We start from the raw sequence: 13599 nt of genomic DNA, 5'->3' as shown, positions 1-13599 counted from the left end.
TGAGCTCTATGAACCCCGTCGCAAAAAAGAGTCGAAATTGCTTTTTTTCTGATTCGCCATCAGTCTGATTCTATCATTATTATTACGTCGCTCTCTACCACAAAAGACACCAGTTGTTTCAAAATGCTTTTGATGTGATTCACCGTGTGTACTCAAAACGCTCTTCAGATATTAAGAATAACCAGCTAACGATCCCTCCCAGACTTTTGAAGATGTTGGCAGGCTTTGAAGTAAGGGCCCTCGCCCGGGCTCGCGACACAATGGGACGGGTTTAATTACTGCGCCGTTTCTATATCACTGTGTCGAAACCGCGGTTTTCAAAGTAGCAAAAAGCGTTTGAAACATACGAATTTAATTAAATTTTGCCCAAGTATCATTTCAAAATGAATACTGTGGAAATTGAAGTAACTATTAGCTTTTTTTCTGTGGACGGACCCGCGATTCATTCACCAGTTGAGAACACATACTTGTGTGAATGCGAGCAGTTTGGTGAAGGGATACCCGTGAAATATTGTGAGGTGGTACAATGCGAATGGAAACAATTACAAATTGTGTTATGATGGTTTCTTACTCTAGGTTAGTTGGCGCGGGGCCAAATGTTAGCACATGCAGAAATATTTTAGAATGACTTTACGAAATTTTCATTTTCATTTGGATGCGACACTTTGTTCACTTAAAATTTGGTACTATGCTCCAGTTCTGTCGCATTGACAAATAGTTTTTGATATCATCAGCAATATCAAGGAGGAAAATATAAACGCTATTGTCATGGGACAATGTAACCATGCGGAAATTAGGTATTCATCTTCATAATGTTAATGGACGACTGCTGGTCACGAATACTACAGCTACTTATATAAATACATAATATAACACAGAGGCAACATTTAATCAATATTGATTTTACCTACTATTTCCGCATGCGATTCAATAGCATAATATTTCATTATTCCAAGTCTATTTTCAGCGACATTATACGAACGAATCGACATAACAATATGAAGTCGTAAATTCGGGGTAGATTAAAGTTTTTCTTCTTTGCCTATATGGTCAGGTCTGGTTCCGCGGAGTCATTATAACATTTGGCGAGTTATGGCGTTGTGAGTGTATTTTAGATCAGGGCGGATTACCGATAAAAAAGGAATTGTTTGGAGTTTATTTAATTAGAGTTTCCAATGATGGTGTTCGATATGTATCTACAAATACCAGTCACTTATACCTAATACACGATAAATTTGTCCAGGATTAAATCAGAATTAGTTGATATCCTAGCATACAGAATGTATTTGAGTATGGAAGTAACATGTAACTGTCGCAAGCTTATATTTAGTGACCTCGACGCTAGCGTATATCGCCGGTTAGTGAGTCCGAGCGAAACCGATACAGACAGTTAATTCAGTATGGTAGGAAATTTCAACGATATGGTGAAGCAGGGCCTACGATATCGTAGGCCCCGGATGAAGTCATAGATATTCTGTGATTTCGAACATTTTGGTCAATATACCACTTTACAAAATACAACCTCAAGAGGGCAAGAACATTATTTCTCCCGGTGACTTCATGTGTATGCAAAATACAAATATGCAATATCTATCGCGAGAACAATCAATAACAAATAGTTGTTATCTCCAAACAGTGGATACGGCTGGGATTAATTCACTTTAAAAGTTATACTCATTCGTAATAATAATGGAAATTACCGAGAGAAATAGAATTTTCGATTTAAAGTTTAAAATTGTATGATATCATGGATACTGTCACATTTTATCGAAATGTTAACGTAACTTATAAAATGCTACCAAACTTGAAGTCATCCTGATCCATTTATACGAGCGGCTGCTTGTTTGCAGAAAACGGTTTCTATGTCAGTTCTAGTTAAGAAATTCCTTATAAACGCATCCTTCGGGGTAATATGTAATGCATCGGAAGGACGAATCAGCCGGAGGTCGGACAATAGCTTTGTGATTGGCAGCTTAAGGGCGGGATGCTAGAGAAAACGATTAATCCTCATACGTATCGCGTAGTTTAATGTTACCCATAGGAATTCGCGCAACAGGATTTATTCGATACTTAAGGGATCTCATCTGGAGTCGACGAGCTTGGATACATTATCCTTCATTGATTGGATTTCTTTGTTTAAGCCGATAACGACAAACCTCAAACAAAGCCCCATTTTGTGAGAACCATACTGCGGGCCGGTGCCCGTTTGAGCGCGGCGCGGCGACAGAAGGGCCGCGATGATTATCCTTCAAGCCGTGGATACTTTTATTTGAACAAAGACACGGGAGCGACTCCGTTACTTTATTTGTATCGTGTGTTGAATGGTCGATTCTTTTCCGTGTAATTATTCCGGTGTCATTTTACTAACATCTTCTTGTGGGACCTTCCTAATTCTGATTGAGATATAATCTGACCCCTTCCTCGACTTTTTATTGTGTATGTTTGCGAGGAAACCAGATACGTTTGCATAACATGTAAGAAACACCCAACTGCGCGCCGCGGCTTTGTTAAATTACACCGTCTTAAATTGTTCCCTTGTAACAGATTGGGCGTGTATCTCGAAACATAATTTCGTTTTACTATTCTAAACACGGTTCCTTTATCAACGGTGTGTACAAAATAGTCTTCTTTTTCCCAGTCAGAAATTTTGGGAGGAGCAACGGCGTTTAGGAAACAAACATGTTAGCAGCAGGGTATTGGACATCGAGGGCTAAAGGTGGCTTTCGCCGCCTGCAGTTTTGCTACGGTTAACATGTGTAGACTAGTTACGTCACAACCAAATCGCCGCGTTTAGATTACATCGATTAAAAATCTGAATTGAAATTTGAGTTCAGACGAGTAAACGCGAAAGTTTCACGAAAGTTTCAATCCGGAATCAATCGGGTAACTCAAAAAGGGTATTGAGATTTATGTATGTCCTATGACAAGATGATCTCAATCACAGTCAATATTTTCCATAACTAAAGTATATATCGCAGTATAACGCATATAAGTGTGAGAGAACTGCAATAATTTATCAGCAATATACTGTTGATCAGACATTTCGTTTTCCGGTTTGCGAAATATTTTTATGTATTTTACTCTATACATATATGTAAAATTGATATAGACTTCCGTAATTTCAATCAATTTACAACTATATGATGTTGCTCAGGTTTCCTCCGCCAGATTTTAAATTAATTGCACGTCTTTATTTATTTCTATTATGTTTCGCAGAATTATATCTTAATTGATATAAGATGGATCAAGGAATGAGTGGTATTATGTCCTATCCGACAACGGATCGGGGCGCCAGAAAGCCGAAATGCGCTCGGTGCCGGAACCACGGCGTGATATCCTGGTTGAAAGGTCACAAACGGCACTGCCCGTACAGAGACTGCATGTGCGCGAAATGCAATTTAATCGCCGAACGGCAAAGAGTCATGGCGGCGCAGGTGAGAACTGACAGATTCTATATTTTGTGATGACCATTTTTACGAGCATCGACGAATTTGCTGTTCGACTTCAAGTCAAAATTCAAAGCATGAATTTACTTTGTCTTATATATTCAATATCCATATCCAGGAATGACTGTATATAATTCAAAAGTCGAATGAAAATTATAAAGTGTGTATAATCCTATAGGCCCAACTCCAAATCTAGCTCCAGAAAGTCATGGACCCAAGGCGGATCAATCGTTTTTCCAAAACCAAACCCAAGTCCATGATCAATTGATCATCTCATTTGGTGCCTTGTGCTTGGGTGTAGTGTAATAGACGCATATTTACATTAAAAAGTCAAGTTTATCAATTCTCGTCGTAGAATCGCAAGCTGAGCAATGAGCATGAGCATTGAACAAGGCACATATATCACAGATATGTTACAATTGTTACATATGTAAGCCTATATCGAAGGGTGCGGGTAGTTTATATACTCATAATTTATAACCCATACTACTAGTCACTAGTGTAATACTAAAAAATGGCGGCAGGATAGGTGTAAGCATTCAATACTCGGTTTAGGTCGCTTTGAAGAGGCAGCAAGCTGCAGAAGACGCTATTGCACTCGGAATACGAGCGGCGAACGCGCCGACCAGCACATCATCAAGCGCGTATTTAGAAGCCGGCCCTATCTTCCCATCAGACGAATTATCTGATCAACGGCAAGGGGAGTCAGACGCAGACTTCGACAGCGACACGCAGGAGCAAACAGAAAACGGTAAAATATTCGATTCTCACATCATTAGTCTAAATGTCACTGTTTTTGTGGATCAGGACATGGCATCACATGCCTACAACGTTTTACCTTAGATACATATTGGATTCTATTAAGAAATTGTTTGGAAAAGTAACGGGTCAACAATGTACCTATCAAAGGACAATGTTTGAATCATGATAGACCGCGAATTATCGGCTAATATTTAAACATCAATGGGTTTCTCACACTTGAGAATTCCAATTTGAAATTTTGACGCCGTTTCAAATCAGTGATAGCATCTCAGGAGCGAAATACTAGCCGACTATCTCATCTGTCATGTGGTCGAACATTCATATAACATGAGTTGACAGCTGATTGTGTATTTTACGCATTTTCACTTTGATCTCGGCATCTATATCAATAGTCTTACAATATAGCTTGATTAGAAACTACAGCGTCTGGGCAATTGGACGTGCTAACAGCATGCTGACAATCATTGAGATCAATGCGCAAACCAGTGTAACCTACGTAGCTGCAGCCCACAAGCGACTCCACCACCTGACTAACGATATACTACTATCTTATGTTGCAGACGAACAGAAATCAATTGTATCTAATTCCGAATCAACCAACGAGCCTGCAAGCGGCGGCAGAGAGAAAAGACCAGCATACAGTAATGATACCACGGAGCCGTCCGCTAAAAGACCGAGAAAATCCAGCGGAGATGACGCTAACGCGGCCTCAATAAGTTTATCAAGTATCATGGCCCCGTCGTTTCGACCGGGAAGGTTGAGTCAACTAGAGATTTTAAAAAGGTTGTTTCCCACCCAGAAGTCGAACGTGCTAGGCCTGGTATTACAAGGCTGTAACGGTGATGTCGTGAAAACCATAGAACACTTCCTATCCGCAAACGAGCCGATGGCGCATCAAGAATCCAATTCAGCCTTGAAGACTGGTGCAGACCATAACGGATTTCGATTCCAATTACCGCCTCAATGGTCGGAGTTATCTAACTCTGTACCGGTAAATGAAATTGCAAAATTAAACGCAGCTAAGACGATGGACGGCGAAGGCCTGCCAAGCAGAATACTCCGAAACCCTCCGTATTCTTGCAACAGCTATGTCCGCCCATGGGACATGACAATGAAATCATTTGATATTGGAGCCACGAGACTACGCGGACCTACTACTTTCGGATGTGAAGCCAGAGCCGTAATGCCTCCGCATCTTGGAGCTGCCTTTTCCACGTTACCAACAAGTTTACCGCATCAAATGTTGCTACCTAACGCGACAGAACATTATTCCAATTCGACACACGGATCGATATTTCCCTCGCCCGGTGGCCCTAGTCCTTTTATGTTCCCGTTTGGGTTGTATAATCCATATCCGCTGATGTCAGGCCCGAAAAAGACAGCCGATCGGTAGCTATGACAATCGCTAGGGGGATCGGGAAAGCTATACTGGATTTTTTTCGCTCTTGAATCTGGCTGCTGTTGGATAATATGATGTGCTCGTACGAAGACGGAGGGCTGCATGGTATGTTGTACCCGTTGCATCTGTCGTCGGTGACCTTACGACTTTGTTACGTATCACTGGTACTGACTTATGTTTTAGTCGGGGTGCAGTTACTATATACACTGCGGAATTTATAGAAGGCTTGATATTATCAAATATTGTTTCAAAACATGATGGCGAAGCGTTAAATTATAGATAGTTTTTTATGTATTTTGAACTTTTTCTACATTTTTATAACTGATGGCATGAGCTTCTTTCTGGCACAATGTCAAATCCATACTGCAAATGAGTTTCGTTGGAATGACCTCACAAAAAACTTGCACCTAAATGAACTTCGTTTGTATTTGTACGTCGTCAGTAGCTCTAGACGAGATTTGCAGAGATGCGACCTGTCCATAACTAGTACACGCCTTCGAACGAACCACTTAGTTTGTGATTGTCTATCGGTTATTGAGCTTCAAATATTTACGATGATATCAGTGCCGTGCATCAGTGAGTACATCGTAGATATGTCACTGAACCGTTACTCAGCTCAGAACACAGCACTTAGGGATGGTGTGAACGTGAGGTTCACGTTCGCGTTCTGTGTGTGAACCTCAGAAATTTAGAGGTTCTCGTTCACAAACGAACCCTGGTAGGTTCTGCACTGTGAACCTTTTTCTTATATTACAATATTGACTTCAATATAATATCTTTGATTGAAATTTATTGCATTTCAATTGCGGGCCACTCTATGCCTGGCGCTGGCAGCATAAAAAAATAAACTCTAAACGACCATACATCTTGACAATCTCAAAAATTTTACTTGCTTTGTTACAAAAGTTTGCTCGAAATATCCAGCTTTCCGTTTGTGAATATTTAGTGACTCTCTGCTTTGAGCTTGACCCGCAATCACACAACATCAAGAGCAAATACACTATACATGTAGTCAGTGAATGATGCTTATTCAACCAATCAATGAACTTGATATCGTTATCTGATATAAAAAAAAATCCAACAAGAGTACGGTGCCAATCTTCATATGTTCATTGTATCATAAAAACCAAATCCGTGCGACTGGGGTGTTGGCTACTGCTGTATAACTTGTTATTGGGGTAATATCGGTAGCAAGTATAAAAACCCGTTTTACACTCTGCTCAATATCAATGTAGCAATACTCGGACGCCGAATACATTGTCCCGTCTCGCCTTGACCGTTACGGCGTAAGCTTATATTCCCTTGCAAGTCCTCGTCGAAATTGTTGGCAATGCGACGGAAGATATTGGTTTTTATGGGGTTATTATATCATTTGATTGTCCCATTTGATACATTTGGCGAAGTGTAAATCGTCAAAATGTATTTCAGCATTGTGGAATCATGTGGCCCGAGTCATCGCTAGCTATCGTGTACACCAATATAGGCTGCAACTTTACTGAAATGTAGGGTTGTAATTATCAATATGACGTCACGAGGTTCACGTTCGTGTTCACACAGAACCTTTCAAAAAGGTTCGCGTTCACACGAACCAGAACCTTTCAGAGGTTCACACCATCCCTGTCAGCACGGGGGTTTCGTCAGTATCAACAACATTGACTCAGCAGGCAGGGAAGACATGATAGAGTAGTGATCACTAGGGCGATTTTTTTGGCATGTCAAAAAAGTCAACATCTAGTCAAAATTGTAGCGTTAGGTCAAGAAATGTTAAAATTGTTTACAAAGTCAAAATGTTTTTGCAACCTGCATTTCGTTTCTATTGTAGATGTTTGCGCTGTGGGCGAGCTTATCATTCATATTTCACAGCTTTTAGCCCAGTGGTTCTCAACCGGGGATCCGTGGACCCCTAGGGGTCCGCGGAACATTTTGAGGGGGTCCGCGAAGCCTCAAAATAGTTGATAACCTAACTTGTTTTTCTTAAATTCGGAAAATCACGAGGCCGTTTCGCTTCACTACTAGTAAATCTCCAGAGCTCACATTAATAGAATGGCCATCTGAGATGAAATATCCTATTGTGCAGACTCATTTTAATTGCTAAATTTCCAATAGCCTACTGACACAAACATTTTGTTGTTTAGAGATGTATTGTTGGGGATTGAGGAAAAAAGTTGGATGAGTAAGGTCAATCACAGAGACTTCGAAATGTTTACAAAAATCCATTTTCTCCTGTGATATACACAACCACTTTCTGCAATAACATAATAACTTCAAGATAAACGGCTAGATAGAATGACCAGGCTTGACCTTACATGTCCATTAAAGAAATTTGTTTGTCATTTTTGGTGCCATATTTGTTGCGATCATACCCAATTGGGCCGTCGGAAGCGTTATGCGTTATTATTACATTCGCCACCACCTATATTTGTGGAAATGGATTTTCGGCACTCGTTCGTATCAAATCGAAGGGGCGGATTTTGAAGACACGACCACGTATTTCAAGAAATGCAGTTGCAGAATTCGCTTCGAAATAATAGTGAACCTAATTTCTAGATGAATAGTATATGATCTTATTTTCGAGAAAAGTCATTTTGTTGCTCTTTATCACTAAGCCTACAGTGATCATTTGCACAAGACAGATGACGATTACACGATAATTGAGCTAAATTTGAACTAAAACTTCGTGGAGGTTCGCGAAGACAAAAAGGTTGAGAACCACTGTTGTAGCCCAATTTTGCGGGCTACCGTTGTAGACGCGGCCCATTGCCTGCTCATTGTGAATCATAAACGGCCAAATGAAACATAGTTTGACATAGTGTTATGCTCAACGCATCGCAATATCCTAACTGAAGCAATGGGCATTGGTTTTTATATCAACAAGCGTATGATGGGAAATGGTGATGTAGACAAAATTGCCAGAATGAATAAGCAACACGGTGTGTCGCCAGCCGCGTAACACACAACTTCAGTGTTGCGAGCCAACAACTGCTACTGTTAACGCTCTTTCTTCATTCTTGGCAAGCTACTTAGCAAGGATAGACAGTGACACACATAATATAGTTCTCCCATAATGCGTGATGTAACTACTGAAATTCTTCATTGGTCCAGATTTAGTTAAAATAAAGTTTTTCATGTAAAAATTTGTCAGATTTTAAGTCATAAAAGTTAGCGCAGGCCTAACTATACTTCCCAATGACTGACATTTCCAACAAGAAATGAAGATAAGTAGTACAATTCTAAGATTTTGTGGGAAGGCACCTAATGCAGATACGTGAGGTCAAAATTTGGTCGAAATTAAGATTTTTAAGGTAAACAGGTAACGTTTTGATTTTTTAGGTCAAAATCATTCGTTTTTTAGGTAAAAAAATCGCCCTAATGATCACTATTTAGCGGGGGTGCGATCTACCTTTCAGATGCAGATGTGACTGTAATTTACCAACATGCTGACTAGAAAACACGTAGCTCGTAACAACATTTTCCACATCGTGGCTTCTCTGATGTTGGTTTGGATGTACGTTGGCCCTTATCTGGTTACTTTATGGTGGATATCGCAAGTATCACCCATTATAACTTTCGACGAGTATTGGTGAGCGCCGAGCGGTCTGCCGAACAGCTCTCGCAATCTTCCTCGTGAGCTGGACTAAGAAATTATAGGTAAAGTTGCGAGTCGAGACATTTTAAGTCAATTGAATCGTAACTTTAGAGTCGCGCTTTTCAATTTGTTGGAGTCGGAGTCAGAGTCGCGAAATCCAACGTGTATGAATTATAACTCTAGATTGGACAGTGATATCGAAATATAACTCGTATTGGAAGTCGGGTATTCAAGTTGGAACAATGTCCTCTTTTAGGAATATTTGTCTTCTCTTCTCAAGAAAAAACAATGGTCCTCTGAGGACGCCCAAATGTCCTCGTTTTCGAATTTCATTAGTTGCTTATACTTTCAACGAGACTTTTAGGCGAGATGTTGTATTTATTTACAAAAAATTACAGTGGCCGTGCGACATGCTAAATTGCTTGTGTAAAAAAGGTTTTCCAACAACTTGTCCTAGCAGCAGAGTCGAGTCGAGTCATTTCCGTATGTTTAGAAAATGACTCGAGTCAAGTCGAGTCATCAGAAAATCGTGACTCGATCGAGTCTGACTCGAGTCATTACAACCCTGGAAAAAATGTCCTTTTTTGGATTCTGAACACATGTAGGCCTACTTCAAGTAAAGAGTCGAACTACCTATAGTCATGAGTGGGATTCCCAGTCGTGATTTGTAATCTTGCGAAGGTCAAGATTTGAGCAACTCTTTAGCGCCCTGCTTGTGATTTGTGAACAGAACACCCATGAATCGATATCAGACGAGACAGACAAAATCTGAAAGCTCTTGGCTGTCACCAAGCGAGTCAAATAAATTATCAAATGTCTACGGTAGGAATGTCGTTGAGATAACTTTTACGATTGTTGATATACAATGTTCTGTCCAATTCTCTACTAGTTGCTGACGATTACCCCTGACGAGTGTCAGCCGAAAATATTCGGGTTCATTTCAATATGAATATACTATTCAATTGGATAACTTTTAACCAAAATCACGGTAGATCAGACCGGGGCAAAGTGCGGCCCGCGGGCCAAATGCGGCCTGCGAAGCTATTCTGTGCGGCCCGCGAAAGGTTGCTTGGAAATCAAAACATAAAACTTGAATTTTGAATGACTAAAACCATAGGCTGTATCAACTGAACACGAAATTCGTTTACTTTGAAGCCTGTTCAGTGTTCAGTTCATGTTCATAAATATGCCACGACGCTGCCTACGTAACTGGCAAGCGTAATCCAGATTCAAAATAAAGTCAATGTGGCAAAGTGTGAGTAGCAATTTAGGTCACAAGAAATCACTCTTTCCATATAGCTTAGTTCAAACCTTCTTTGTTGCCATTCTCGCATTTAGCATTATACGAGGTGAGTCAAACTCAACTGGCGCCGCGGGCCGGATTCAAGCCTTCAGCTCGCTCGCGGGCCGGACCAAAATATGACTAATAAATCCATGCCCTTGTGTTTCATTAAATATTATTATTTTAGTACATATATTATATTAGCTATATATTATATTAGTATATTACAGTACATATAGAGGTACAATTTAGCTATACCTTTATTCGCAAACAACCGATCGAATTGACAAAATAACAAAGTATAAGGTGATTGGGCATTAGAATACTGCTATATATTATTCAATCGTGACGATAGTTTCTCTGGAGTACGTAGACCTCGTGAGTCAGAAGTGACAGCAGTGTGATCACAGATATTTGATTTAATCTTCTGTGTAACTATTATATTACCTATGCATCCTGCATGTAACGGGTTTGCATTGGCGTTTTCGCTTCTGTGAATAACTAGTTTTTGGTCTATCTGTCAATAACACTTTGAACTCAGTGCGTACAATTTTTTGCTTTCTCGGAATCGGGTGTCAATGACAACGTCTCGTTCCTAATTGCCACTAGAGCAGGGGTGGGAAACCCGCACCCGCAAATGTCTCAAGAAACGTTTTAAAAATATTGATGAAATACGTACTAAAAATCTAATTATTGCAGTGACTTATCTGAACTTTTTCGTAATATATTTCCCCATGAGTGTGATAAGTTAGTCCGTAGTCTGTTGTCCTATTTTATTGCTATCGCAATAGCCTCACCTCAAAGCCTGCACATTTTGAATGGTTTGGATAGCTATCACAGAAAGTCAAAATGAAAATGAGATAATTAAGTTCACGAGTGTGATTTTGAATTGGCAACTCCAGCAAGTTTATTACTTTAAGTGCGCTATTTAGAAACACCGATTCACGCGTGTGTTGTGTAAATTCCTCCTCGATATGTGTAGAAGTACTCATTTATTTATATTATCTATATATTGTAGAAACGTAGTTAAAGGTAACATAGTTATGATACTATACCAGCATAGTGTGTGCTAGAGGTAAAATAAAAGTAGAATCAGCAAATCTATGAACAGGTCGCTGTCACAGATTCTTATTTCCATCCTGTTCTAAAAATCGGCAGTCGGCACAACCGACTTTCGTTCCTAATTTTGAAAGACTGGTCATTATGGACGATCAGCTTAGATATACTAACTCCATATTTCCTCGGTCACTACATAATTATAAAAACATTGCGTTTTGCCTAACAATCTTAATTTAATATAGTGCAGCCCGCGAGCCAAAAAGTATGCCAGCCTCTGGACTAAAGTGAAACCACAAGACAGGCAGGTTGGTTCTAATGTAGCCTATGAACAATGAATAATCTCGACATTTGCTGTTTTGAGGGATTATTTAATGGAAGTATATTTCGTACGAAAAATTCAAACATTTGTTAGAAATATGCTGGATATCATAAGAATTTTTGAATCTACTCAGAATTGCTTCGCGGGCCGGATGAAATCGTCTGACGGGCCGGATGCGGCACGCGGGCCTTATATTTGACACCCCTGCACCATACGGTATGTGTTTCAAATTGTTACGTGATACGTCTCCAAATTTCCAATTCGTAAAACAAGTCAATCAGTGCTCGCGATTACTATATGACTCATCATATCTATCACCCATGAACGATGAACGGTCATGTCAAAAAAGAAAGCCGAAAACTGAAATTTAAAGGTTTAGAGCAGCACTAAATATTTGTATACTGGAGACAGAGGAAAATCGGTCCTTTTAGTTTATGCGAGCATGTCGCCGAGATTAAGGATTTCAATTAAAGTCGGTCTTATGACAAAAACACGAAACACTCGGTCACGGGAGGGAGAATTTCAGAAAAAATGCCAGCTTCGCTCAACATCGAGGCTATTCAAGTTGCACACTGCTGCTCGGAATGCAGCGACCAAGTCAATAAGCTTTGTAGACTATATTATCGCATATACATTTCTGTGTAGTGGTTCTCGATCTGGGGGGGGGGGCGTGAAAGCCGAAGTTTGATGATTTTTTTTCGCACTCCGCGCGACTTACCCCTAGCTTATTATTGTTAGTCTGTGTATTGCCTGACTTTGATATTTCAGAATTCTTTCATCAACAGCCATAACCTTCCATGCCATCAAACTATCCGTTGGGATTGCTAGCATTCTGGTTGCACTTTTTAATATTTTGTGATATCATGATAAGAGTGGTGTGAATTTTTTCACTATCACAAAAGGAGGCATGCTTAAAAAAGTTTTAGAACCACTGTTTTAGAGTCTTAATAGAAGAACGTGGATAGGGGCTTGAAGAGATTTAAAAAATGTATCATGTTTAACATTGTTTCGAATCATTTAATTTACTGTCACTTTCTTATTCCCTCATATCAACACATTCACTGAGTAGCATTTATTGACACTGTAATTTAGAAATAAAATATAAATACGCTTAGAATATAGCTAGAATTTTTCTCTCGGCCCGCCAACGTATTTTCAACTTCTCATTTGGCCCGCGGAGGAAAATAATTGCCCGGTGCCCACCACTGCGGCAGATCAACCGATTTTAAAATGTTTCCATCAAAATCCTGTTGAGAATTTTAGAGCTTCGATCCAAGTCCGCATTCACTGGTATCATGTCCAAATTCAAGTCCACATCCAGTAGTGGCTTGATTCATTGATTTGCTGTTATGTATTGCAAAAGTCTGAGGAAATCAGTACGTCGTGTCAACGAACCGAACCGCCACCGGTGTGTGTCGATTATGCGGAATTTCATTTCAGAATCCAAAACCTGATTTAGAAAGACTCGTAAATTCAAAAGCAGCCAAACGCGTCAAATATGTTGCATTCCGCTCCAAATCCATTGTTACCTCGCATGTAGCCTATACAGCAGTGTGCCTCGATAGGTGGTCGCGAGTTTATTGATTTTCATAGCAAGATTGTGACATATAATTTGACGCGTAATGTCGATATTTTCTTTATGTCTTTCGTGTCATTCTTGATCATTCATTCGTTGCACCGGAAAATGTAGGCCTAATCAGATACGGAAGTGAAATCATATCTGAATTTTATTCAAAGCTCAAATCT

At 39.8% G+C, this 13599-nt stretch overlaps 1 protein-coding gene across 1 annotated transcript; it reads left to right on the top strand.

Moving 5' to 3' along the window:
• Nucleotides 1-450: 450 nt before the first annotated feature.
• On the top strand, nucleotides 451-6023 carry LOC145459119 (doublesex- and mab-3-related transcription factor dmd-4-like). Its single transcript, XM_080337739.1, has 3 exons — nucleotides 451-3434; nucleotides 4002-4197; nucleotides 4769-6023. The coding sequence occupies exons 1-3, from the start codon at nucleotides 3240-3242 to the stop codon at nucleotides 5599-5601; spliced, it is 1224 nt and encodes a 407-aa protein (XP_080193865.1). The 5' UTR covers nucleotides 451-3239; the 3' UTR covers nucleotides 5602-6023.
• The last annotated feature ends 7576 nt before the right edge of the window (nucleotides 6024-13599 follow it).

The sequence above is a fragment of the Botryllus schlosseri genome, chromosome 16, assembly GCF_051294905.1.
Source record: "Botryllus schlosseri isolate E-star chromosome 16, Bs_hap1, whole genome shotgun sequence".
In the NCBI taxonomy this organism is placed as follows: domain Eukaryota; kingdom Metazoa; phylum Chordata; class Ascidiacea; order Stolidobranchia; family Styelidae; genus Botryllus; species Botryllus schlosseri.
This window is presented reverse-complemented; position numbering and strand designations above follow the sequence as displayed.

Bases quoted from the DNA above. Each gene is read 5' to 3' on its own strand.
- LOC145459119 (XM_080337739.1), top strand. From the start codon at position 3,240: ATGGATCAAGGAATGAGTGGTATTATGTCCTATCCGACAACGGATCGG. The intron at 3,435-4,001 runs GTGAGAACTGAC...TACTCGGTTTAG, and splicing joins AAAGAGTCATGGCGGCGCAG to GTCGCTTTGAAGAGGCAGCA. The intron at 4,198-4,768 runs GTAAAATATTCG...CTTATGTTGCAG, and splicing joins GCAGGAGCAAACAGAAAACG to ACGAACAGAAATCAATTGTA.